This window comes from Parasteatoda tepidariorum, chromosome 2 (assembly GCF_043381705.1).
Source record: "Parasteatoda tepidariorum isolate YZ-2023 chromosome 2, CAS_Ptep_4.0, whole genome shotgun sequence".
Classification (NCBI taxonomy): Eukaryota; Metazoa; Arthropoda; class Arachnida; order Araneae; family Theridiidae; genus Parasteatoda; species Parasteatoda tepidariorum.
This window is the reverse complement of record NC_092205.1, coordinates 10690240-10717225: the sequence shown is the minus strand read 5'-3', so window position 1 is coordinate 10717225 and position 26986 is coordinate 10690240. Positions and strand designations below refer to the sequence as shown.

Here is a 26986-nt window from a genome sequence, read left to right as displayed (position 1 = left end):
TTTTAACAGTATTTCGAGAGAACAACGTTTCTCGTCCACATTCCGCAAATGGCTGCCTTACGAATGCGCTACACGGGCATATGCGCATGCGCCGGAACGGACTATATTTTATTGACGGAGATCGTGCAATGTTTGTAAGTATACGCTGTATGAGGAGTTGCAATTATTCGATAGATCAATTAATGAGTACAATTTTTTAATTAATTGATAATTATTGGACGATTGTTGGTAAAATGCCGGGAAAAGACTTAATTACGCTGTTTTTTGACAGTAAGAAGAATGCAAACTGTATTCTTGAAATTGAAAAGGCCCTTTTGGTAAGATAGAATTTTGTTCTAGACTTACTTCAATTTTATAAATGTAAACAATAGCTTCAACTAAAGATCGCAGTTTTTCTTCGTCTAATTACTGTAGATTTTATTAAATACTTCATCTGTAAATTAGTTTTTATTTAAACTGATTACGTTTATTGCTAACTAATTAAAAAAAAAACGGAAAATCATTTAAAATCAAAACAATTATAAAATTTACTTTCATTGATTTTAACTGTCTAAAAGGAGTGTCTTTTATTAAAAAAATAACTGTAATGATTTCCTTATTTAAATCGTATTTTTTTAATGATTCTACAAAACTTAAGTTTGTAATTAGTAAATTTTATAATTATTTATTATTAATATAAAATTTTTACATAAAATATAATATTATATAGTATAATTATTATATATTATAATTAATATATAATATAAAATTATTTATTATTAAATAAAAAAATCATTAGTTATTTTTTTTATTAAAAAACACTCTTTTTATGTTGTAATTATTACTAAAATGAAATAATAATACATTTCAAACCATTTTACTGCATAAAATTTGTTTTATATTTATACATAATCTATGTAAGTGCATGATTCAAATTGGTTGATTAACTTCTGAAAAATAGACTAAAGTTGAGAAATAATTTTCGCAGAATTTTTTTTTTCTTTTGTAACATTTTCAATTATATGATAATGTTGTTTAATACTTTAATTACAGGTTGACAGTTATTTATATTCAAAATTACTTAATTAGTCAGAAAGGTAACCTATAAGAAGGAGAGGTATATAAATTGTGACATAAAAGAAATAAAATCAATATTTAGATTGATAATAATAAACAACTAATAGTTATTACCTCTGATATAAACTGAAAAGTAGTTCTAATACAGCAAATAATATTGATCTTTAAGTATTAAGAGTGCCGTGTTTTAGAAAAACCAATTAATAGTCTCAACATTTTCAGCTATATTTTTTATACATTGTGTCATATAAATCAAAAGTATAGAAGTATATAATGCATGTTTTGTGTATGATTTACTGTCAAATATCATGGCACCAGTGATCAAAATTGAACTTTTAAGTCAGATTTGGACAGTTTCTGACAATTTTCGATGTGTCATGTCAAAAGCCTGTTTTTGACTTTAAAATTGAAAAATATAAAATTTATTTCTAAACTTAATATAAATTATGACCAAACCATATTTTTAATAAAAATATATTTACTTGTTCATTCGAAAAAATTTCTTGCAGAGGCCTGTACTTTTATTTCATTTAACTTTATATAAAGGGACGGGAAGGGTAAGGAAGACAGAAGGGGATTGTAGCGTATCTACCACTTCAAAATTACTACTACAATTCACTAGTATATAAGACATGTTAACTCGACTCTATGTTGGGGTACCTTTTCATAGATGACAGTTGACATGGTCAATAACTACTCTCCCCACAATTGGTGACCTTCGGACGTGATGTGAACACGCCTACCTTGGCAGTAACGCCCACTTCGATATGAACACGCCTACCTAGACAGTGACGCCTGCTTCGATGGATGATCCACATTGAAAAGTTGACTTGCGGCTTGTGACTGCGACATTGTCCGCCTCCTCACACTGTTGCTACTCAGTCTTGTCTCGATCACGCACAACGTCGGCTTGCATACACTCGACTGCTAACGGCAACACAGGAGCGACTACGACCGTGAAGTTAATACACCTCTCACATTTCAGCACTCAAAATATATACGGTGATCTTAATACAGCTCTCCCGGCTTCTCACAAAGCAGCAATGAATCAACTAGTGGTATTCGTTCATCGAATTCTATCACAGATATAATTCTAGTGGGGGAATACTGTAGCGTATCTACCACTTCAAAATTACTACTACAATTCACTAGTATATAAGACATGTTAACTCGACTCTATGTTGGGGTACCTTTTCATAGATGATAGTTGACATGGTCGATAACTACTCTTCCCACAGGGATGTTAAAATATATCAATATTGGTTTCTGAATCATTAGTTATTTCTATGTTTTGTTTGTATCTGAATTTTATGACCTATTACTTTTCTTCCTGTTTATGAAGATGAATACACTTTATTATTTACTTTTTCAGTCAGAAGATGAAAACTGTATTTTAGAAAGCATAGAAATAGTTAAAGAATTAGTTACTCAGATATTTGAAAGAAAAATGTTACAGGAGTCTTTTGGGAAAGGTGAGGCATTTTGAATACATATATCTAAGTGCATATGTTATTATTCAGATATCATTTTAATTTGTATGTGAAGCATTAAATGAAACTAATGAACACTGAATAATCATGGGAAATTCAATCTCGTATACGGTGGAACCCCAATTATCTCACGCCCCTTTGGTGTTGGCACAAGTATTGATATCAACAATGTTAGTAGTAGTCTACTCTGCCTCATGCCAAAGCTGAAGATATGCTAACTAAATGCATTGAGTAGTTTAAAAATCAAGATTGAGCTGGTGATGATGATTTAATGTTTGTTCTAGCATCCAACAATTCCCAATGTTGGGAAATTGATTTTTAATGTAGGTAATATTTTGTACCCTGTGATTTCTAGAATCCATGCATACCTATTTCTTGTCTAAACTTGTTCTATTGCCCCTACTAGTTAAACCACTTTCCACATGTTTGTCTCTTTGCATCTATCATTGGCACCAAGGAACTTTCTATCCTTTAGACAACGAGGAACGATATTTGTTTATAGAACCTAAACAATAGTTTGTCTGCTTCTGTATTTTCATTTGTTCTTTATTCATGTTTTTTTGCTTTAGTCTACATAGCAAGTATACCCTATCTTTTTTCGAAGCTGATGTCACCCAATTATTATTGTTAAAGGTAAATCTGAAATATGACTTCTAAAAAAGACATTAAGCATAAAGTAAAAATGTATCACTGTTTTTTTTTTCCATGATACTATTGTAACATAATTTATGATTGAAAAAAATAAAAGTGTTTTTGGAAGCTTTATTAATTTAATAATGCTGACATTAAGTTTAAGAAATCAAACATTTATTTTTCTCACAGTTTCAGATGCCTGACCCTATTGTAATGTAAGATAGGTGACTGCAAACTATGAAATAATTCTATAAGTTTAATCCATGGAATAGTAGAAAGTTTGATTATATCCCCATAATTTTTAGTATTGTGCATGATGGAACTTGCAAGAAATAAATATGTTTCCCCTGTTCTGCTCATTTATAAAATTCTAGACAATATTGTTCAAAAATAATGTGAATATTTATTGCTCTACCCAATGCTAGAGTGCATTATGAACTTAAAAACACAGCTTTTTTAGGAAAATAATTTATTTCATCCTTCTGCTCCAATAATCCTGCTCATTTTCCGGTTGTTATACAGATTTTCTCATAATGTACTTTAACAATTCTTTTGGTTTGTAAACCAATCTCTCCCGCTATGTCAATTTAGGTGGTATAAATTTCCAAAATGTTTTGTTGATATGCGTTTCATTCATTATTTTCCCCCCATTAAATTTTGAAAAATCATTGAATGGGCATTTGCTCCAAAAATGAATTTGTACTGTTACTATAAATGGTCCTAAGGCGACTGTGTCTAGCAGTAAATCATCTGAAAGTAAGGCAGAAAGCATCTGTAGACTTAGGATTTACAAGTTCATGGAAAATAGCAGCTCTATCCACACCCAAATAAATTCCAATAATTTTGGATTTTGCTCAATCAGTGACTCAGTCTATTTGCAAAAGTGAAGGTTCTCTTGTCAAATCTTTAGCTTAAAATCACTTGCAAATAGTACAGTTGAAGAGAAATGCTTTCCTAGTCTTAATTATCTAAAACCTTTCTCTTAATATAATTTGCATTATTTGAATTCATGCATGGCAATTTTTACCATGGAAATTTTAAATCACTAACTCAGTAAATCCAAATTTTTCAGGTAATAATATGCGATTTAAAAATTTTTATCATCTCGGTTAAGTATTTTTATTTTTACAAGCAGAATACCTTTATCATTTATAAGAGTTTTGATATAATTTATTCTCAAAGTTTTCAATTTTAGACGATATTAGTTTAAAGATTTTACTTTCCTCGTAACCGACTTTGCAGTTATTTGCAAATCTATAAACTCATGCAAAAAATTCTAATCATTTTATCGTAAATTGTTTTATAGTTTAGAACACAAGGAAGTGGTGTACTTTCATAGATCAACTTTCTCTATTTTTGTCTTCTTCCTGTGCAGAAGAGCAGGGTATTTCACCAATAGGACATCTTTCCGGGCCTCTTACTAACCATGAGGTGCCTTTCCATTGAGATGGAATCATTTACTTTGCCAAACATCCACACGATAAAAAAAATTCAGCAATATTGATTTTACCAGGAACACATTTCTGAGGCTGGCCTCGTCTTAACACCCAGTTTTTTTTAAACCTATTTTCAACACAAGCAAACCAAAGACCTTGCTCTTTTATTCACCAAAGAGCTGTTGTAGAATTAAACCGAAATGTTACTTTTAAGTCTGGCAATATAAAAGCTTAATGGAATTCATTAGAGTAGAACGTATACATCACGGCATTAATTCCAATTTCGTATCAATGTCCGTTATATCTAACTATGATTAAACAGAATTTCCTGTCAGTAATTTCCCTACAATTTTTGCACCAATAATTCAATTTATGTTTCTCTTTCAAAGGAATCAGTAAAATATATTTAGTTTTATAAATTCATTTGAAATAAATTCTTAATTTAAAGAACAAAACCACAAATAATTTTTAGAGAAAACTTCAAAACTGCAAGCGAAGGTCTGCCTTTAGTTAATTACTTCAATTGAGAACATGTCATGTTCATTAGGTTTTGTTTCACTCCTCCCAAAGGACATGTGTGTAACTGTTTCATTTATAAGCAGCGAGACTCCAATTTGAATCATAATATTTTTACTGGCGTAACTACTTTGAGATCCAGAATCCATAGTGCAGCGAATAATTTTTTCACGACTTTGATACTGAATAACAATGTAAAGAGTCTGTAAATATACTATTTCGCCTTCTCAGCAATTAGAAAGTTATTGGTCTTTTGAAACAATTTTTAGCTCATTCTCTTTTGGTTTAGTACAAATATCAATGTTATTATTTTTACATTGAGAACAAGTTAATTCACTTTTAATGTTACAAAGCTTATGTGACCAGATTTTTTAAACAAGAAAAATATGCACCATTTTTTTTTAATAATAATTGCTGTTTATCTTCCAATGGCATATTTTTTTTTGACAAAGCATTTCACTGCAGTGTAATTTGTCACAAAAAAAAAAATTATACGCAGTGTTTTCATTACAGAATAAAAATGGGTGAGAATTTCTCACCCTTTCTCAAAAACAGGGTGAGATTTCAAAAAATTACGTGAGATTTCTAAAAATAAAAAACAAAAATAGACTTGGGAAAAAAATATTTCGTTAATTATAATAAATTTTTAAAGCATTAAATATTTTTGCTGCATCATTATATGGAAAAGTTCTATATCTACTTTTTCATCAGCTATTCTCATTAGGTTGCTCAAATGCTTATCAGTCAATCTGTTACGATATTTTGTCTTCATCCGGTTTTGGGTGGTAAATGACCTTGCAACAGATGCTGAATTATTCGGAATCACTAATTAAATTTGTAGCATTGTGCACACACTTTCCTATCCTCTACATCTGCCAGCATAGGTTCTTCACTTATTTCTGTTATGGAATAGTGAAGTTCGTTGAAGTTNGTCTTCATCCGGTTTTGGGTGCTAAATGACCTTGCAACAGATGCTAAATTATTCGAAAACAGTCGTTGAACAGTCGACTCAATTTCGAGTTTACGACTACTAATATTCAACTCCGTAGCCTTGTAATTTTGAATCCAATCTAGCAGTCCCTGGAGCAGATGAGGACCGTTATATTAATACTGTTTGTATAAATAAAAAGAACATTTCGTAAGCTGATATTATTTAATTGATGTTTATATTGAAAATATTTCTTCATTATTTTTGCTTTCTATTTAATTATTTTAAGTACATTTGCTAAATTTTTGTGCAAGAAATTTTTTTTCATTATTTATGTACATTTTTGACTTATATTTTTAAGGATTTATTAAAGGGTCTATTAAANTAGCGTCAAACTAATGAAAGCTTTATATCAATTAGCAATTAGTTTTAGATAATTACAATTGTAGAATAATTATCTTATTATAGAATGAAATGTTTTAAAAGACAAATATCTGTTAATTTTTAACTAATCAACGAAATCATCGAGAAAAAAAGGAACCAATATTGAAATCTAACGAATTTATTATTTTTAATTACTGATAAAGTTTGTGACAGAAAAAACAATTTAAAGCCTGATAGATTTCAGAATTTTAGAAACACCTTCTAGTTATACTATTACAATCAAATAGGTTTCGATGTCTTTCATCCCGGTCTCATTAATGATTCAGTATATTTCCATATCATTTTTGTTTCGTTCTTACTTAATATTAATTTGTTTGCGACAGTTAATTTGTATACCTCTTTTACCATTTCAAGGAGTTTAAAAATATAATATTGAGGATTTTAACTTTTTTGTATGCCTCTTTTATTACGTCATCATCACACCCACACGTAACTGTCTACACTAAATATTGCTATGTAGAATGAGATAGTAAAATAAACGTGTGTAGTTATTTAAATTCTTATTCAAAAGTATTAGTTAATTTTTTTTTTTTTTTACTGACAATTTCTGTACTTTTTTAGATATTTTAAAGTGCTATTTAAAACTGCTGCATATCACATGAAAGCATTAAATATATCATTTGTACAATTTTAAAGTAAAATAAAAGGGAATTCTGATCCTTAGAAACAGATATTAAATAGTCTGATGATCGAATGATGGGGCAAAAAAAAACTTTTTTACCTTTTAAACTAAAAAATTGTTTATTTGTAAATAATTTATTAATACTCAAATTGCTTGAAAGATGATATGTTCCCTTCTAATGACAACAAAGGTTTTTGTTTTATTCAGTCATTTATTTATATTTATTATGTCCGACAATGTAAAAAAGGGGAAAAAATGCATTTTTGGTTTCTGAGGGCCCCCAGCTCCAATTAAACCTTAAAAAAAAGAGGGGGGAAAGTAGGATCTGAGGGGCCCCAAGCTACAGCTTATTTAGCTTATACGTAAATCCGGCCCTGTTGAAACTATAAGTAAATTAACTAAGATAGTTATATGCTGAATTGTAGTACTAAAACTTTTTTACCTGAATATAATTCACCCTACAATGGGGAAGAAATTGTGAAGAAACCTCTATAATTTGACGAAAAACTTTTCTAAATGCTTTTATTTGCATAATTGTTTTCTTTCTTGAAAGCCCATTTGAAATGTTTAACAGCTTGCAGATTTATGAATTTTTTATTAATAAAACTTATACATTTAACTTCTTTAAAATTTCCATTGTTTTCCTCTTTATTAACAACTATTAAGGTGCTTTAAGGTGATAAAATATCATAATCGCAATTTAAAAATAGACTAATCTACTTAATCTACCAGAACTGCTTTCAAACTTTGCATGTTAGCAAAATTCCTTCAATTTGCTAGTGTTGGCAAATTACAATGAAAAAAAAAAATTTATATGAAGAAAAGTTAAGATTATAAATTTAAAATTATATCTTTCAAGTTCCAAAACCATGTTTTACTTGTCTAAAAACTCTCGGCAAATTGCCCTGGCGCGTTCTGGTCCCACTTTATCCTTGGTTATATGATGACAGTAACCTGACTTAAGAAAGGATGATATATCGAGATAACAGAAAAGACGCATGGCCTTTAAGCTTGCAACCCTCTTTGTTCTATTGATTAAAAAGTTATAAAATATATTTGAACCCTCTATCAAAACTTTGTGGGAAGTATCAAGTCTCATTGGAACATCAGTATGTGAAACTTAACTGCTTAATTTGTAGACAGTTGATATATAATGCAAAGTTTTGTAAAATTAACTTTTGTTTTTGTAGATACAAGTGAAGAAAAATTTAAAGATTGGCTACTAGCCAGATATGCTGATTTTGTTAGCCATTTGCTTGCTTATTTATCTCAATCCGAGAAAGAAATTCAGGTTTGTCAAGTAGGATCCGTAAATATCAATTATTATATTATGAAATCTAGATTTTTTTGTTTATTGAAATTTTCTATTTTAGATCAAATCACTTGAAGTTCTTTTAAAATTTATCACATTAGAAGCAAAATATCCACTGGCTAATGTTGAACAAGAAGATTGGTTCTTTCCAAAATTATTATTTAAGGTTGCTTATTTAAAATTTTCTTTATATTTTTTAAGCTATTACTAATAAATTTTAAAATTATTTCCTTAATGTTTTTTTTTCCTTCCAGAAAATAATCGCTGTATTTGTTTCTGAGGATCTTGACCAATGTGAAACGATTAAGCATTTCAAACAGTACTCATCATACGTTGATATTAAATTTTATACTTTACAAGCTGTTGCCAATATCTTATATCAAAAAGAAAAGGTTTGTGCATTTATTAGAAATAGTTCCTATTGCTGTTATAAGCAATGTGGATGAGTTTAAGAATTTTTTAATTAGTATTTATATATATGTAGTATTGTAGTAATTGTAGTTGCAATGCATTAGTCAACATCTAGTATTAGTTGAATATTTTAGTTGATTTTCTATTTTATGTGTAACTCTCCATGCTGTTTCTTATTTATTTTTAAATATAAGAAACCTTTAATTAAATTTTAAAAGAATATAACTGAGGAGTAGGACTGGGCAATATAAGAAATTCTATATTGTGATGCATCGTCAGTTTTGCATCGCGATATAGTATTTTTGAAATTCATTTACTTGTAAGGCGTAGAAAGTCGGATTTCTGTCAAAACTTCGTACTCAGATTGATTTAAATCAATTTATGAATTTGATATATATGTTTAGCTTAAGAAAGATATTAATATTTTCTAAAAATGATCGCGCAAATAACGAAAGATTTCTTAGTTTAAAAATAAATAATAAAAAAATTAATAAAATTGAAATTTGTCAATATATTTACCTAACAATATTGAAAGACAATTAAGAAACACGATTATGCTCTTTAATAAAACGAAGTACTAAGTGATTTTAAAAAAAGAAGTCGCAATCGCAAACATTACAAATTTTTTTGAATAAACGAAGTTGATTGACTTATGTCCAAATCCAAAAGAGGAAAAATAGGTTTTGTTATAATTTTGATATATATAATTTTATTTATAAAAATGAAAACAACTAAAGATTTATAAATTTAAAATCAGTAATAAAAACCCATTAAATTATTATTTTATCCAAAAAGTTTTTAATAAATTAAAATAAAGTAAAAAATAGCCTAACAAATTTAATTACTTTTTAATTTAATTCTTTATGGGCACCTTAAATTAGATTTCCGTTTGTAATAAATTCAATAATGTAAAATAATACTTAAACATATAATATCAAAATTAATTTTCACATTTAAAAATAAAAAAGAAAGTTTTGTTTCAAAAAAAAATTTACCTAATTAATTAAGAAACATTTCTTTATATATTCTTTTCAATAATAGATTATGTTCAGAACAAGGTAATGACGGCGATCACAAAGTCAGTCCCACTGAAAATAATCTACAAGAAGCGATATCAAGTCGCGACAAAGAAGAAAGAAAAAAAACTAAGAGGTGCGGAAACAAACATGCGAGATCACGATATATGTTCTCAAAACTGATTCTGGTTCTACCACTCATCAATCAAAGCCGTTTCGATATAACGATACGAACATCGTCTTCCCCAGCGCGGGTTGGCATCGGAACGTAAGAGATCCTTGCGTGTCTTGTATCGCTATATTGTTCGTCGTCTTTACTCGATGGCTTAAATCAGATTTCTGGTGCATCCCTTAGAACGAAAATCACTGTATCGGCCTGTTGATACAGGTGTTAAATCGATATGTCACGATATATCGATTTATAGCCCAGTCCTACTGAGGAGCTAAAGAAATTTTGAGTTTTTTTTTTTAAATGTTGGAGATTCCTTTGATATTTTCTTTTGAAGAATAGTAAAGTATTTGAGCAATCTATGACATGTTTTTCGTTAATAATATGTTAATGACTGAAATGACACTAAGATCTTTAACTTTGAAAAGTAATGAGAGGTATTTCCTTGTTTTAATGATTCTTTTAAACTTCTAGAACATTAAGTTAGCATATAATTACAAACATATAATAATGAATACTAATATGTTTTGCAAAATATTTTCATCTAAAGTACCACTGAAATAAATATGAAAGCTTACTAAGAAAAGAACTTAGATTTTAAATCATGAAAGCAAACTTTAATCACAAGTGATGCTAACTCTAAATTCAAGAGTTGCAACAGACATATTTTAAACATCAGCGTGACAATTTCTCATCATTATAATATGCCTAATGATTATTTTCTTGTGTTTTCAACTTTCTTTGCAAAGGTAACTGAATGAAAAAGCTTATTAAAGAAGCTTATCTCATTTAGTCAATTTTATACTTTTTCAATTTTGTAAATTAATGTTGAATGTCATAAAGTCAACTATAAAATTACTTTAGGAGATTTTTACCTGAAATCTATTTTATATTTATTTGAAAGCAAACAACAAAGTCATAATTTTAGATATAAGTGTTAAAAACATATTTTTTTAATGATAGCATTCATGTGGAATTTTAAATTTTCTTCTCCGCTATTTTGAATAACATTAATTTATTTCCGAAACCTGTAAATTCACAAATCAAAACAGAATTCAGAAGGGAATGTTATCAAAATCTATCGGATAAAGTAATGTGGAACTAAAAATCATTTAAAAATTCATTGTGTAAGGAAACAAAATTTTATCATACTGATTATTATTTATTACAAAATTTTTATAACATTTAAGCAGCTATCAATTTCAAATTTTGAATAAGAATCATGCCACAAAATATTCAATTTAAGGAAACATCTTTGATATGAATATGCACTAAGGTTTTACAAAAACTTGTACATTTCACGCATACTAATGAAAGTATCTAATGATTTTTATTCTCATATTGTAAAGGAGTTTTAAAAAGGTATAGTGATTAACTAGAGTTATGATAAAAGTGTTTATTTGTTAAAATGTTGTAAAAAAATATGTGATTAGTTTGCTGGTAATCTTAGTAGTTACTTAAAAAAAAAAATTATACTTTTGAAACCAAATCGGCAAGTGTATTTTAGAATGTACTTTTCATTTGCAATATAATTTACGAACATATTTACTTTCTGCAGGTAAATGATATTTTTCTATCAAATTGTTTTCATCTGTTAACATTATGTTGTCCGTCATCAGAAGATTCAACAACTCTACTTTCTACAGAAGGTAAAAAGTTTGTCAAAATCAAAATCTAACTTACTTCATTGGGACAAATGAGTCAATGCATTCTGTACAAATGAATATATGATTCGTCCATCCTAAAGAGGTTAAATGTTTTGCTGTATTTAGAAGTGGTTTTAAGTAGTGTGCTACAATTTTCAAAATAACTTGTAGTTCCTACTTTTTTTTCATATTTTGTAATCTAGTATGCTACTTTCTGAAGAAAAAAAAGTAATATAGTGTAATTATGCAATAAAAAAACAGTAATTTGTAGTGATTATGGCAATTACTTTTAATATAACTTTATAAAAAAATAAAAAAGTTCAAACGTAACTGAATTTTTCGAGTCTGGTTGATATGTATCTCTGGGGACTTGTCAGTGGACACAACAAGAATGCCTTTGTGGCCAAGCATTTATGAGAATATGTATTAATATGTTAACTAGTCATTGTGGATAATAGCTAATTTATCAATTTAGCTACATTTTTATCTTCACTTTTAGGAAACATTGGTTTTATTTCAATTGAGGGGAAGATTTTCTCTTTGTACTTTTCCTTGCAGTAATAAAAGAACGGTAAACACTTAACAAAATTGCAAATGCTTAATAATTCTAGCATTTCTTAAATTTAATATTTACTGTCTACAAAGGGCTAAAAAAATTTATGTTTAAGGAGCAAATTAATTAACAATGATTAAGAATAACATACTAGTTTAAAAATTTGATTTTTTTTTTTTTTTTTTTTTTATATTAAAAATTTTTGAATATGGGGGTAAATGTAAGTTTTCCAGCAATGTTGTTGTCTAAAAGTAACTGCATTTCAAAGTAGATTGTAGTCCTTACATTAAAAAAAAATAGTTTTAGTTAACTACATTTGTAATAAAGTAGTTAGTTGTAGTTAACTACAAAAGTAATATAGTTTACCCACCACTGACACTTGCTGTATCTGTGCATATATGTATGAAAATTGAGTGAATTCTGTTTTACTGGCAATGAGCAATGTATCAAATAAATAAAAAAATACCAAAATTATAAAAGGTCCTTTTTTTCCAGATTTGTGTAGCCGCATACTCATTTCTTTGTATTTTTTTTTCTTTTTCCCGCTTAAGCCTTTGTATACAATTAATATTAATGTAGTTTTTTTTTTTTAATTTTATTAAGAATGCTTGAATGCAGCTGTAGGGAGAAAAAGCACCACATAGATTTTTTTTTTAACCACTAGGTATTGTTGCTACTGGTAACTAAAAAGAGAACATCTGTCACTTTTTTTTATCTTGGACTACTATGGCAACTTTTTTTAGTTAAAAGGCATCTATTTTTTTTTAAAAAAATGTGCAATTTTTCCAACATCTAAGTGGATATCTACAAATATATTGTGGTATTGTGAAATGTGTGTAAGTTGACCACTTGTGGTGCTTTGTTATGGAGGTCCACTTGTAGAGGGAGAACAGTCGTTGTGTTTTTGTTTATTTTAACATAGCATATATTATTTTTATGTTTACCATATTATTCAAATATTTTTTACGTATTATCAATAAATTGAAAATGTAATTAAACTAAATGCAATTTAACATGACTTTAAAGTTTGCTATTTGTCAAATATTCCATGAATCTTATAATATGAGATTAGTTACAGAATGAATCACAATTTATTACATAAATTTAAACTGAATTAATTTAAGAAATAGATTTGTAATTTTGTTCGTAATTGTAAATACAATGTGTGGTTTGTAGCCTAAAGCAATGTATAATTTAATTACCATATTTTTAAAGTTCTTTATATAATTATAAAATAATAAAGTTTCACTTTACTCCTTTATGTAAAACATTGAAAGATATTTTTTTAACTATAAAAATTTATCTTAAATTTACTTTTTATTTTAATCAAGATAGTTATGAAAAGTATTTTGATTTTGGAGCATGATTGAGTTTGTAGTTGAATAAAAAAAAAAGTAGCGTGTTAGAAATAAAGTTTTGATTTTCTTCTAAATATGAGACTAATCTTGCTATGTTATAAGTTATTGTATTTCGCAGGTGTGCCGTGGAAATATTTTTCTTGTTGATATATTTTAATAATTATTCAAAAGGCTACTTCATGAAAAAAGGAAAAATAATTACTTTTCTGACAAGACTATTTCAGCTACTATTTTTTTTATTATTTAATGGTACTAAAACAACCGTTTTCGTGGATAATTGTAGTAGGAACCTTATTTAAGTTATAGTATCTGTTGGAGACAGTTTTAGCATATTAGTTACTTTTTGTCCAGTAATTAAATAAATTTATAAACCATGGATTTTTGCTATTTTAATTTTATGATACATATTTTTTAAATTTAGTTTTGACTTTCAAATATGTAACTTAAAAGAAACTAGTATGTATGTATATATATATCCTGGTTATTCTCTTTCTTTCCTGTACAATTGTTTGAAATGCATCTTTTTTTTCTAGGAATTGAAAAGCCTTTTGTCTTAAAAGGAAAGTGTTTCTCAAAACTCTTTTCAAATGTTTGGGAAACTTTTCTAAAATGTGAGGTAAGGTGGTGTTTCAGGTGCTTGAATGATTAATTTGTTTTTAAAATATTATTTATACTCTAAGTCCTTTTCAAATATTGTTTCAGCTTCCACCATCTCTTTTAAAAAAGGTTCTTGTATTCTTACCAAAGAAAGTTATGAAACATTTTTCAAATCCGTACTTATTGACAGATTTTTTTACTGAATTGTATAGCAGAGGTAAGTAGCTTTTTAAGCTAAAAAAATGAAATCATTTTATTCTTGAAACTTAGAAAGTATACTATTTTGTTTCTTATTTAGTGATTTATTTAGACCCACATTATTATTGTGTGCCTAGTTAGCGTTTTTGTTGTGATTTAAATTAATGGGTAATTTGGGTATGGTTATGGAATCTTTTTTTTTTAATCCAAAAGGTTAACATGTTTGCAGAATAAATTCTATAGATAAAAACAAAGAAAGTAAGTTTTGTATCATACTTATAATTGAAAACATATTTGTGACATTTAAATTTTATTTTCACACAACTAATTTAAGAATAATAATTTTCAATGAATAAAGTAATAAAATATACCATTTTTTTTAAAGCTGTTTTTATTTATTATTTTCCAAGAATGTTCCCAGTCAGTGTTAAAAAATTGCAATCTCAATACTTTTTAAGTATTTAAATATCTTTCCAGAAAGCTACAGTGCTTAAATTTCTACCAAATCTCTGAGTAAATTTAAGTTGTTACTTAACTGTTGCAAACAAATTTTGCCTAACAGAGAACCAAGCAAGAGAAAATAATTCAATTTTTATTGCACCTGAAACTTTGAAGCTTTTATAATAAACTTTTATCGCCGCTGAAAAATTATCTATGTATTTTGAAGATGATGTGCTTATACACTTTTAATTTTATTTCCAACAAAATATTTGAATTATTGGCTGCTTTTTGACACACAAAAAATTTCTTACATATTTATTTATACATATAATTTATTTCGTTGACTATTTTAAGATTTCAACAACAAATTTCGATATTTTTAAATCATGCAAATCTTTTGTTAACTTTTATTCATAATGATTATATGAGCAATAAATTGTTTGTTTTTTTTCCTCTCTCTTTCACACACCTGTAAAACCCTATGTTTCATGTCTGTACAAAAAAATAGTGGTCAGGTTTGTTTTTATCATTTATTTTATTTTTAAATGACTAATTTTTCTCTGCAATCTAAACCATATTAAGAGAATTATTACTTAAGCTCAGATCTATATTAAAAATAAATATTAACTTAATTCCAGAATTCTTTATTATTTTTTAATTAAAAAAAAAAAACAAAACAGTTGTGAGTTTTTTCCTCTTTGAGACTTGAAGATGACATGAAAGAACTAAAAACATTAGAGGTTTATTAAATTGACAAATTTGAACAAACTAATTTAGAAGTGTCTTTTCTTCTTCCCTTAAATTTTTTGTTACACTATGATCCTGATTACATCTTGTACATAATGTGATATGTCTTGATTAAATCCTTTATTTCACATTTATGACTATCATTTGCTAATCATAGGTGGTCTAACAAGTTTGTTGGCTCTAAGTGGATTATTTGAATTAATGCAAAAATACAATGTGTAAGTATTTTTTTTATTATTTTGTGTTTTTTGTTGTTTATTTCTATTTTAGTAAATATTAAAAAAAAATTATTTTTTTTTACAGAGAGTATCCTGATTTTTACATAAAATTATATTCTTTATTTGATGTGAATATTCTGAATAGCAAATTCAACTCAAGATTTTTTTATTTGTCAGATCTCTTTTTGTCTTCTACGTAAGTGTGATTTTCTGTATTACATTTTATTATTGGTGAAGATTGACCATTTATCTCTGTTTTAAATTTTTTTGTTGTAACATAATTTTTAAAATAATAAAGCTGTTTATGTACTTGCATGCATTGATTATTTGTGTAATTATATGTATTGTACTTTTGAGAAGTTTATGCCAAATCTTGCTTCACACCATTTTTGAACGAGCGTGTTTGAAAAATATTATGTGAACTTATTATGTTTTAGAATATTTAAATATGTAATTGGCAAATGATTATATTTTAATAATGATAGAAAAGAGAAATTTGACTCATTAAAAAACTTGTTCAATGAGTTCCTGCACATTAAATTAATTTTGTGTTATGTTTGGTGAGTGGTAATCTTAAACCAGATATGGTATTAATAGATTTTTCTTTAGAAAACTCTTTTGGGGGCCCATTTTTACATTTCATAAATTTTTTTAGCATGGCACAAGATGTACTATGTGCAAAATAAAAAACAGATCACCCAGAATAACTTTTGATCTGATGTTTGAATCTTCGCGTTCTTGGGCTCAATCTTAATGACTTAAGGAAGCAACTCCAAATATGCTAATAATTAATTAGTGCAGATGTTATTTTAACTTAATCAGACACAAAAATATACTTTCTCTAAATAAACTTGCATTTTTTTTCTTGGCAAATTTGGATTTCTTACCCTCAAAATATGGTGCTGAAAATTAGCTCAGGTCAGCAGCCCACAGTTTGAACCTCTTAATGTCAATTTTACCTTTTGCATATTTCGCCATGTCTCAAGAACTTTTTAATCTAATTGAAGCATTTTTACACTCAATTTTAAATTGTTTAACCAAAGACAATTCCATGCTAAAAATAGCTTTTAGTAAGTTTTATTTAATAATATTCCGAAAATTTTTTAACATCATTTCAAAGAATGTAATTTTACATAGCAAAATACAAAATGTGTGCAATAGTTTGGATTTAAAAATAATGACAATGAATGCTCGTTTCAAAATCCCTTTTGGTTCTTCAAAGTCTTTTTATAATAAATGAGTTTATAATTTTATTACTATTATTTCTATAATAATATTTTTAATAATAAAAATGTTTATTTTTAGCCATTTACCTGCATACCTGGTAGCTGCATTTGTCAAGAGACTCTCTAGAATCTCTTTAGCAGCAAGAACAGAGTGTGTATTAAAAATTATACCTCTCATTGTTAATTTGTTAATCCGTCATCCTGCATTAACTGTTTTGATACACAGAACTGATATTAAAGGTAAATTGACTTTATTTTGTTTAGAAAGTGGAAATATTTTATAAAAGCTTTTTAAGCGATAATTGCACTTGTTTAGTTTTTTCTGATTTTATTGCAAAAATAGTATTGAGGAAAGAACCCCTTTTAAGTGTGTTTTAGATTTACTTATTCTAAATTATTCAGCTTATCCAGTGCTCATAACAGTATTTTTTCCCCCTTTATTTATTTATTTTTTTTCTGTTTCACAATGGTTTTTATCTTTGAATTGAAATATTGAAAATTATGATACAATGTGAGAAATGAATTTCCCTTTTAAACAAAACAAAATATGTATTTGTCAGCTATCTCAACACCATTATTTTCTAAAATTAAATTTTTTCTTTAACCATTGGAATTACACCTCTTAATATTTTTTATTAAAAAATTGCATGTCCTGCCATTTTTCTCAACATATTTTACATGCAGAAGAAACATTTCACTAACTGTTAAAGATAATAAACTGTATAAGAGGAGTGCAAACCTTATCTCTTTGTTCCTATTTCCACACTCGAGCTGAGAACACACTCTAAAATTTTCCCTTTTTGGAAATTGAGAAAAACTTTTCTGACATTAATTTTTTAAGTTTCTTAGAATTAAAAATCTTTAGTGACAGTACCAAAAAAAACGTAAGAGAAATTTCAAAAATATCAGAAAATTCATTTTTATCAAAGAAACTTTCATTCGACAAAAATTTTTCCTGTTAAAAAAAAAACTTTTTCTTTTAAGAGAGTTAAAATGAAATTGTTAAAACCATTCTTCTCTCGACAAAAAATTTTAAAAACCGGACATGTGATTCTTCCGCCAATCTTAGCCCTTTGATTTTTAGTGACATTCCGCTTCTCAGTAATTTATTTTCTAACACAATTATCTCAGAGATCCACCAATCTAAACTTTAATTTTGTTACTTATGCAAAATCTCGTGAGCGAGGCATTTATTCCACCCTTACCAGCACCCTTTTTTTTTTTTTCTAAACTCTCATTCTCGCACAATAACGACTTCTTCTTTTTTTTTTTGCAGAGTTGTCAGACCTGCTTGGGGGGAAAAAATTTACTATAACATTGTCTAGAATTAATGAACTACTGTGGCAAACAAGAAAGTATAAAATTGATAACATTAAAAGCAATTCTGAAATGGCAAAAATTTAAATGATTGTTCACTAGAAAAAAATTGTGTTTTTCTCATTTTTTTTTTAAACTTATCTTTTAATTAGTAGCAATTTTGTTAAAAATTCCAATTTGTAACAGAATAATTATTTAATCATTTTTCCTCTTTTTTATTCGGCTGCAACTAGATCGAATTAATTTCTAATGTGATTATACGGCATTGAAATCTCAAATCAATTATTTCATTAATCACTTTTCAACGCGCTCAATATCATTGTAAATCCATGTTTTGATGTTATTATTAGATTTAAAAAATTCCTCCTCTCTGTAAATTTTATAAATGTTAGTTTTGTGCATAAAGATATAGCAGCCTCTTAAATATCTTCTGTTTACAAGAAGAAAAAAATTTTCAGATAATTTCTCCTTCTAGCAATCACATGTCTGAAAACTAAATTCTCATTTTATACAAACAATTTATTTTATTCGATTAAAAAGTATTTCCCCCTCCCAAAAGTATAAGCTAGCATCACACTGATAGGGGTGAAACTTTCTGTATCATAAAAGTAAATACGAGGGTTGTAAATTAAATAGTGGCAACGTAACCTTGAAACTCACAAAAGGGCACGCATGCGTAAATAGGGTATGGGTGCGGTGAGGTGGCGCTGTTGTCGATGTGTAGAGTGCAAAAAACAGTCGATTTGCTTAGAAGGGTAGTTGTTGCGTGGCGTTTAAGTGAGGAGCTTCGTTTCCATCGCTTTAAAGCATGTTGTGAAAAGGCTTAATGACGAATAAAGACGAGATGCTTGAATCCATCGTGCTACTGTCCTATATGGTAAAGCATTTGCTCCAAAGGCTTCCACTAATCCTCGATAGCATTCTGTTGCATTTTTGCTACGGGCAACCTCGATTGTAAGCCACGACCGCTGATCACCTTTTGAAAACATGCTTTAGAGCGATGGAAACAAAACTCCTCACTTTAACGCCACACAACAACTACACTTCTAAGCTAATCGACTTTTTTTTTGCACTCTACACATCGACAACAGCCCCACCTCACAGCTCCCATATCTAATTTGCGCATGCCCGTCCTGCTGTGAGTTTAAAGGTTAAGTTGCCACTATTTAATTTACAAACCTCGTAAAATAGTAAAGATGGTTACTTAACCCCTTGACATACGAAGATGTCTTGGAGACGTCATTTGTTTCTTATGTCAAAACAATAATTGATGTGTCTCAGCGTCTTCATCACAGAGATGCCAACTTGCTCCGGACAGCAAATAAATACTTTTAAAGTGGTACTTTATCAATTGTAATTCTTGGTTTAATAAATTCAATTTAGTAGATTTTTATCCATCACTATTTCTAAATAATTCGTAGGCATATATAATTTACCACTTTATAGTAGTTATGTCATGCTATACCTTTTAAAACGCAAACAAAAATAGTCAAATATTTGCACAATTTAGTTTGTGTTTATTTACTGATTTTTTTTTTTTTTTTTTTTTTTAATAATTATTTTGACATGTCTGGAGCAGTTGGCATCAGTCAAAATTCCGTTGCGAGTTGTTGTTTACAGTGCAATCAAGGATTATTTCTATATCAAGAAATGATATGTCAAGTGGTTAAACTAATAGTCCATTAGTTCATACCAACATTGCCTGAAAATAAATGCCCAAAAAGTGTTACTTATAATGTTAAATAAAAATTTTGTTTCTTAAGTGTACAATAGTTTTTTTGTCTGTTTATATTCATAAAAACTTTTACAATTAACTTTCTCATTTTAAGATCTTACTGATGATCCATATGATTTTGCTGCCATTGACCCTGCTGAAAGTAAAGCATTAGAAAGTTCCTTATGGGAAATAAAAGTATGTGCTTTTTTTATGCAAAGTTTTTCAATAAAATTAATATATTTAATATTTTCTTGTTTCAGAAGTTTCTAATTTTATTAATTTTAACTATTTTGTATGCTGAGCTCTGAAGTGATTCAAATTTGGCTGGAGAAGTATTGTTAATATGTAATTTCTTATATGTAAACTTCTTCAGTCACAATAAAAAAGGGAAAGGAGAGAGTCGAGAAAAAATAAATTTTTCTTAAGCTACTATGAAGTTCAAAAAGCAGAGCTTGAAAAATATCTACACTTTTACTTGTTAGATTATCTTTTTCAAATCTATAATAAAGAAAACATATGAATGCAACTTTTCATTTGAAGAAACTTATTACAGATTATTTAAGTTAGGACTGGTGCCAGTTGAAAGAAGCTCATTTAAAGTAATTAATTGCAAGTGATAAAAGCCTAAATGCTCTCAACAAGATTATCAATAATTATTTTCAGTAGAAAAACTAAGTAGTTAAAGTACTTCTTGATCATTTTTTATAAAAAATTATATTTATGTGTAGAAATTTTTATTTTTTAACTATTCAACATTCCTTTATTTTGCTATATCTTTTAATTCGGAAGATCACTAGAAATAGAACAAAAAACATTTCAGTGACAGCCTCTGACTGTTTTTAGAGTGTGGCCGAACAATCCTAGTGGATTTGGCAATAAACAGTTACTGAGTAACTTCAGATAACTTTTCCTTTGGCCGCAAATTAAAATGTGTAATGTGAATGCCGTGACGCCATCAGATTGAATCAGTTTTGTGTATTTATAAATTACACCAATTAAAAGCAGCTTGTAAGCAAGGAGAAGTCAAGGCATAACTTTCATTTCTTACCGTTAGTGAATAAACTTTTAATGCTCGTTTCTTCAAATTCACTAAAAGATGCCACTTAGATCATATATCCACTCAGATATTCACTTCTACAGTTTATCTGCTAACATATGAGTAACTGTCAGCAAATTCATTCTGAAGGAATGTGTTACTTTTTTTTACTAATTATTAATTATTTTTAAAATTGCAACCTGATTTTTGTCTTTTCGGAATTTTTATTGCTCTTAAATAATAATTTTTTGAACTTAATTGAATTAAATTTTACGCAGTGGGGCTTTGAGCTCTCTTTGGAAAGTGCTGCTTTTCTGTTACTGGTGGCAGCTTGAAACCGCCTTATCCATTGGTACCAACTCGTCTGGAAAGTTAAGATAGTCGGTGCACAATGCTGACCACATAGCCACCATATTTTACTAACATTTTTCTTTCATAAAATTGGATAAAGTGTCATATATATTTGCTTATTATATATATTTTTCTCATATATATTTACTTCTTTCACGTTTGGTGATAGATACAACCTCAGAAAAAAATTTTATGAATTCATATAAACTTAACTATGTATATGTATAGATGCCGCAAAGTCAGGAGAATGTCTTCTTTCACCAGTGATTGTTAACAATCTCATTGCCGCTTTGGTGGAATATTCGTTATATCTGATTTGATATTAATTTATTCATTGATATTATATTTATTCGATATTTTAATATCTGCTGAGGAGGGATTAGGATAAACATTAGTGTTCGAAGTACCGGTTAAATGCATACTGCAGTGACACTTGACCTTTAAAAAAAACACATTGATATAGGACATACCGGGCAGTGGCACCTAACTAGACCTATTATATATTTCAGACATTTACCAAAGCAGCTGTGATTGTCAGCATTCACCGGTGGAAGTCAACAACCACCAATTTCGGTCATTCACAGTGATATATATATATGTATATAATCTTTCTCCTTTCAATTTTAATAATTGGAATGCTGCCTGAGAAAAGAAAATTATGTTTGTTTGCAAATTTTATTTTTATGTAATATTTAAAGCCGTATTTTCTGATTTTAAAATTAAATATTGAATTATCTTTCTTCTTTGGAAAATAAAGCTAAACTTTTGAATAAAAATTTACATTTTTTTTTACTTTTTAATAAATAAAAAAATATTTGAAAGTAAATTGAAAAATATGAGAAAGTGAAATTAGCAAGCATATTTAAACTGTTATAAACAGTGTTTTTACTGTTGCAACTGAGATTGAAATGTGATTTTAAAACATATCAATTCAATCTAAAAGGTAATGTTTGTTTTAGGCTTGACTGTCAATTTGATTATTGAGCTATAATTTGTTTTAAAATTATACTTTTTAATAGTTATATTCAATCAGTACTTCTTTTCTAATTGCATTTAGTTAGATTTCTTAAGTTCACTAGATGTACTTTATACTTTTCACCCTTGAGAATTATTTGGTTATTTAATAGCATGCTTAAAATTGAATAATAACTTATTTTGTTTTCAAATTTTCTTTAAGACACTCCAAAGTCATTATCATCCAGAAGTTTCTAGGAAGGCCAAGATTATTGATAAAGAACTGCCAAAACTTGAGTTAGATTTTACAAGTTCTCTAGATATATCAGAGGAAGATGTAAGTATATTTATATATTTTATTGTTTTTAAAAGTCAGTTTATTTAAGAAAAGGACAAAAGAAAAGAGTTTGTCAAAACTATAATGCAAGTATTTGTCAAAGAAACTTATGTAAAGAATTATTTACCTGTGGAATATATTTATATTATTTACTTAACTGTAGAAAAATATTTAAAATTATTATTAGGGAAAATTATTAAATCAACCTGAATAAAAATTGTATTTAGATTCAATGCTGTAGATAACTTTATTTAAAATAAGTAATTAGAATAAGCAGACTTGTGCATCCTTAAATCAATCGTATCTTCATTAACTTGTAAAGGTAATAAATTTCCCTTCTAAAAATAAAATCTAAACAATTCTTAATCTCTTAGAATCTCTTGGTCTTGTGAAACATGACACGGTCTGAATCATCTTAGTAAGATAACTAGATATGGTTGCATGCAAAATGTTATTCCAATACTTAAATTCAAAACTTTTTACAATTATGTAATCAAACTTTTTTCTGCAAAAAATAAATAATTTTGTTTTAGTGGGTAATTGATGTAAAACTACAGCTGTAATTTTTACCGTTTCATTTTAGATTATAATTTTCAAAAATAACATTTGAACTTTTAATGTTTAGACAGACAGTTGGGAACAAAAGTTTGAATATTAATATTGCCCTGTTACGGTTGGGTATAGAATAAAAATGAAAAAGTTGCAAAAATGATAACAATTTAGAAAGTAAAAAAATTAAAAATTAATGGCCGGGTGAAACATAGTTAGTGGTACATTTACGAAGTTTGGCTAACCCAGAAAAATAGTAAATTTTCTTCTTCAAAAATACGTTCCAGAAGATAACAAGTATATTCAAAAAACATACCTTCTTCTCCATAAAAAAGATATCCAGTTTAGGATGAAACAACCCGAAAAATCCTTGGCTAGTGAAAAAGGAATTAGTCCAGTTCTTTTTTTAAAAAAATCATTGTGGTTTTATTGGAGAAAACAAGTTAAACAAATCATTATGTTGAGGCACCTCAGGTAAGGAATCATCAATGGCCAATCCTAATATTGTGGTAACTAGTGATAACTGGAATAAGCAGGAGATATTCCTATCATGAAGTTAGAAAATGACTGTGAACGATTTCCATCACTGTCGGTGGCTGGTCAGAGGGTCATCTTAAAAAAGCTGGAGATTTATAAGCAGGAGAAATCTTTAGTAGGCATTAATCCGATTTATCAGGAACATTCTTTAGTAGGCATTCATCAGCGACAATGACAAGGACAGCAGATTTTTAACATGGCGGTAGATGAGTTATTTTCAGTGAACAAAGCCAAACATCAAATAAAGATGGCGCAAGGAAGCCATCCTTCGAAAAAAAAGGTTCTCCACCTTAGGGAGGTGGGAGCAAAAAAATATTAAAAAACTCCGTTAAGCGGAGGGCAGTTAGTTTTCAGAGAACATCAAATTATCGAAAGCTATTCGTCTTTCGCGCTCCTCCTTTTTATAAGATACAAAAACTGAAAGTTGAAGTTGTAGTGCATGTTGTGCAAGTTAAAGTTAAATTATCTAAAAATCACGAGTTGAGACGAAAAATTGATTATGCGTTAAAAGTTACGGTTGAGAAACACAACAAACACGCGGAGATGAAAGATGCCGACGACCAGTGGAATTCTCAGAAAAAAAAGGGTGGAAACTTCTCGAAAGAAAGGGGCTCTTTAAGGAGCTGGTAAGGAATTTTAGGGGGAGAATGTCCAAATTGCGCTACCGCTTAAGGGGCTAAAGAAATATGATGAAATAAAAAAATGTATTACAAAATTATAAATTAAGTCAAAAGAATTAGTATTATTGATTAAAAAACAGGATATTTATAAATTAGGCTGTGACCTAATGTCACAAATATGTTTTTCTGTTCTAACTTTTTCTGTTAGAAAAGTTTCTTAATGATGTAAATTAATTTATAGCTTTAGTCCTTCTACTTGGGAAGCAACTAATAATAGACTTGAAAATGATTAATTTAACAAACATTAGACAAGAATTTAAAAAACTGAAATCAGAAGTTTTGAGATAGTCTAACTCAATTCATGTTTCTAACTCAAGTCTTCTCAATTCATGTTTATACTTAACTTAATTGTATGTAATAATTTCTCTCACAAAAGTGCTTCTATAGCTCAGTGTTTAAAGTAGAGGAATTCCATGTAAAATGTGTGTGTTTGGATCCAATTCTTAACTTTTAAATAATGATTTTATTATTTTCTTTTTTATTTAGAGTATACAAACGGTTTTATACTTTCGATAACTTTGCGAAGATATGCGAATTAGCTTTACGTATTATGTTCCTAGTAAGTTTAAGAATATGCAATGCTTCATTTACTACGCTTGGAAATCAATCGGCTAGGTTGTTGCTGGTGAAATTAACTTACAGCCACGTCATTATATGCAAAACTCGTTTAATCCTTATGGCATTAGAGTTATATTTAAGTGAAAATATTGGTGTGAATTGTATCAGTTTCAGTATGAAGATATTGAAAAACACTACTTTTGCCTCTTGTCTTATGATTATTAAAGAAGCTGAGGAAATTAATTCATATTCTGCTATTGTCATCAAGAGTGGAATTCTATAATCAACTGTTAGTTACTAAGTAAGGAAATGGAAGGAAACATGTTAGAAGTGAAGCATGGACAAATAAATATTGGAAGATCCTTTAGATTGGTGAATACTAATTCTTCTTTTTTTCCTGGCCGATGTTTTATTTGTCGTCCAAAAGGCACCAGAATAGATCCTTGCTACTTACAGTGAAACACGGAAACTGATCAGACACACATCAATCACCTCTTTGTACACATCAATGGGACTATAGATCAATGTTTATAGAAACGCTTTTGACGTTCATGTGCTATTGTATGCTCATAAAAAAAAAGGTGTTTCTTGGATGGATTTTTCAGCAGTATACCGATCCTAAGCACACCGCCAACATTGTGACAAGTTGGTTTAAGGCTAAGAAGGTTAAAAATTTTAATTGGCCTGGGCAATCACATGGTCTGAATCCAATAGAACACTCTTTGGAATTCATTGAAAATAAGTCATGGAAGCATTCTTCAAATGCAGAACTCGTTCAGGATCTTTGTCCGAAATGGGCGAAAAATCCATTCAAAAAAGGCTTCTTAATTGCATGCCCAGACGGCCTGCTGCAATCATTAAAACAAAACGTTTGGAGAAATAGAATGATTGCAAAAAAATTTTTTGTTTCAATTATTCGAATTAAGAAATTTTGCTGCAAAAAAAGTTAGGGAACATGTAGGCCCCGGCAGATTTAACGTGCACCAGTCACCATTTACTACAAGGGGAGTCTTCGGCCAACTGAATTCGAACTCACATTCTCACAAACCTGACTCCCATTAATAAGGTTAAAGAAAAAGTTTTATTCAATTATTTTTATTTGCCAATTGATTCTTTTTATGCATAAAGCAATATTTTTATTTCATTTTTAACGTTGACATAATTTACATTTTTTATAGGTTTTTAGAAAAGAATTCAAACGAAGTTTCACTGAAGCACATACTTTGATAGAAAATGTTACAACTCAAAAAAATATGTTTGTTATATCTAATAAACATTTTAAATGTTAAAGTTTATGCTGTCAATTTTTTTTAATAAAAATATTGTAAAATAAAGTATTTTATTTATAAGAAGCTACTTTTTTTTATTTCCATTAACTTAGAATATGTATTTGTATTAAACATCTATCAGAGTCTTAGTTAAGCAATATAAGCTAATTTTGAAAAGAATTTCTCATTTTTAAAAAAGTTTAGCTGTTTTCAAGGCCATAAGGAAGTCCCAGGGCTTGATCAAATTTACTTACAAAAATGCTATGTTTTTAATAGGTTAATTTTAAAGGAAATGCTAGAAATTTCTGTATATTTGACATGTGCTTGGTACCTACCCAGTTACTTTACTTACTTGGACCTGATGTTTAGTTTCAAATGTTAGGCGGGTAATAATCATTTAAGTTCCACTCGACCATATTTAGTGACCTTAAAACTATTCATATGAATAATGAGTTTTGAAAATCTATGTATCATGTCAGTTTCTTAATATTCAAGCTAAAGTAACTAGTTCAGACACAACATATTTAACTCTTGAGTAGAATTTTAATTCAAGGAAATTCTAGTGAAGTGAGTACCTTTGAAACAGAGAAATATATTTACCTTAGAGAATTGCTTGGTTTGTTATAACCTGCAGTAAACAGAGTTAACTACTGCCAATTTTCAGC

The 26986-nt window shown here is 28.3% G+C and overlaps 1 protein-coding gene across 2 annotated transcripts; it reads left to right on the top strand.

Moving 5' to 3' along the window:
* On the top strand, positions 1–26405 carry LOC107448209 (nucleolar complex protein 4 homolog B). 2 transcript variants are annotated; one of them, XM_043047448.2, is made up of 14 exons: positions 1–134; positions 2429–2528; positions 8316–8416; positions 8499–8603; positions 8692–8829; positions 11592–11682; positions 14124–14206; positions 14293–14404; positions 15731–15791; positions 15877–15987; positions 17097–17257; positions 20164–20246; positions 22616–22729; positions 26232–26405. In XM_043047448.2, the coding sequence occupies exons 1-14, from the start codon at positions 81–83 to the stop codon at positions 26340–26342; spliced, it is 1425 nt and encodes a 474-aa protein (XP_042903382.1). In that variant the 5' UTR covers positions 1–80; the 3' UTR covers positions 26343–26405. The 2 variants fall into 2 exon arrangements, with proteins under 2 accessions (XP_042903382.1, XP_042903381.1); XM_043047447.2 differs by having other exon boundaries at positions 96–317.
* The last annotated feature ends 581 nt before the right edge of the window (positions 26406–26986 follow it).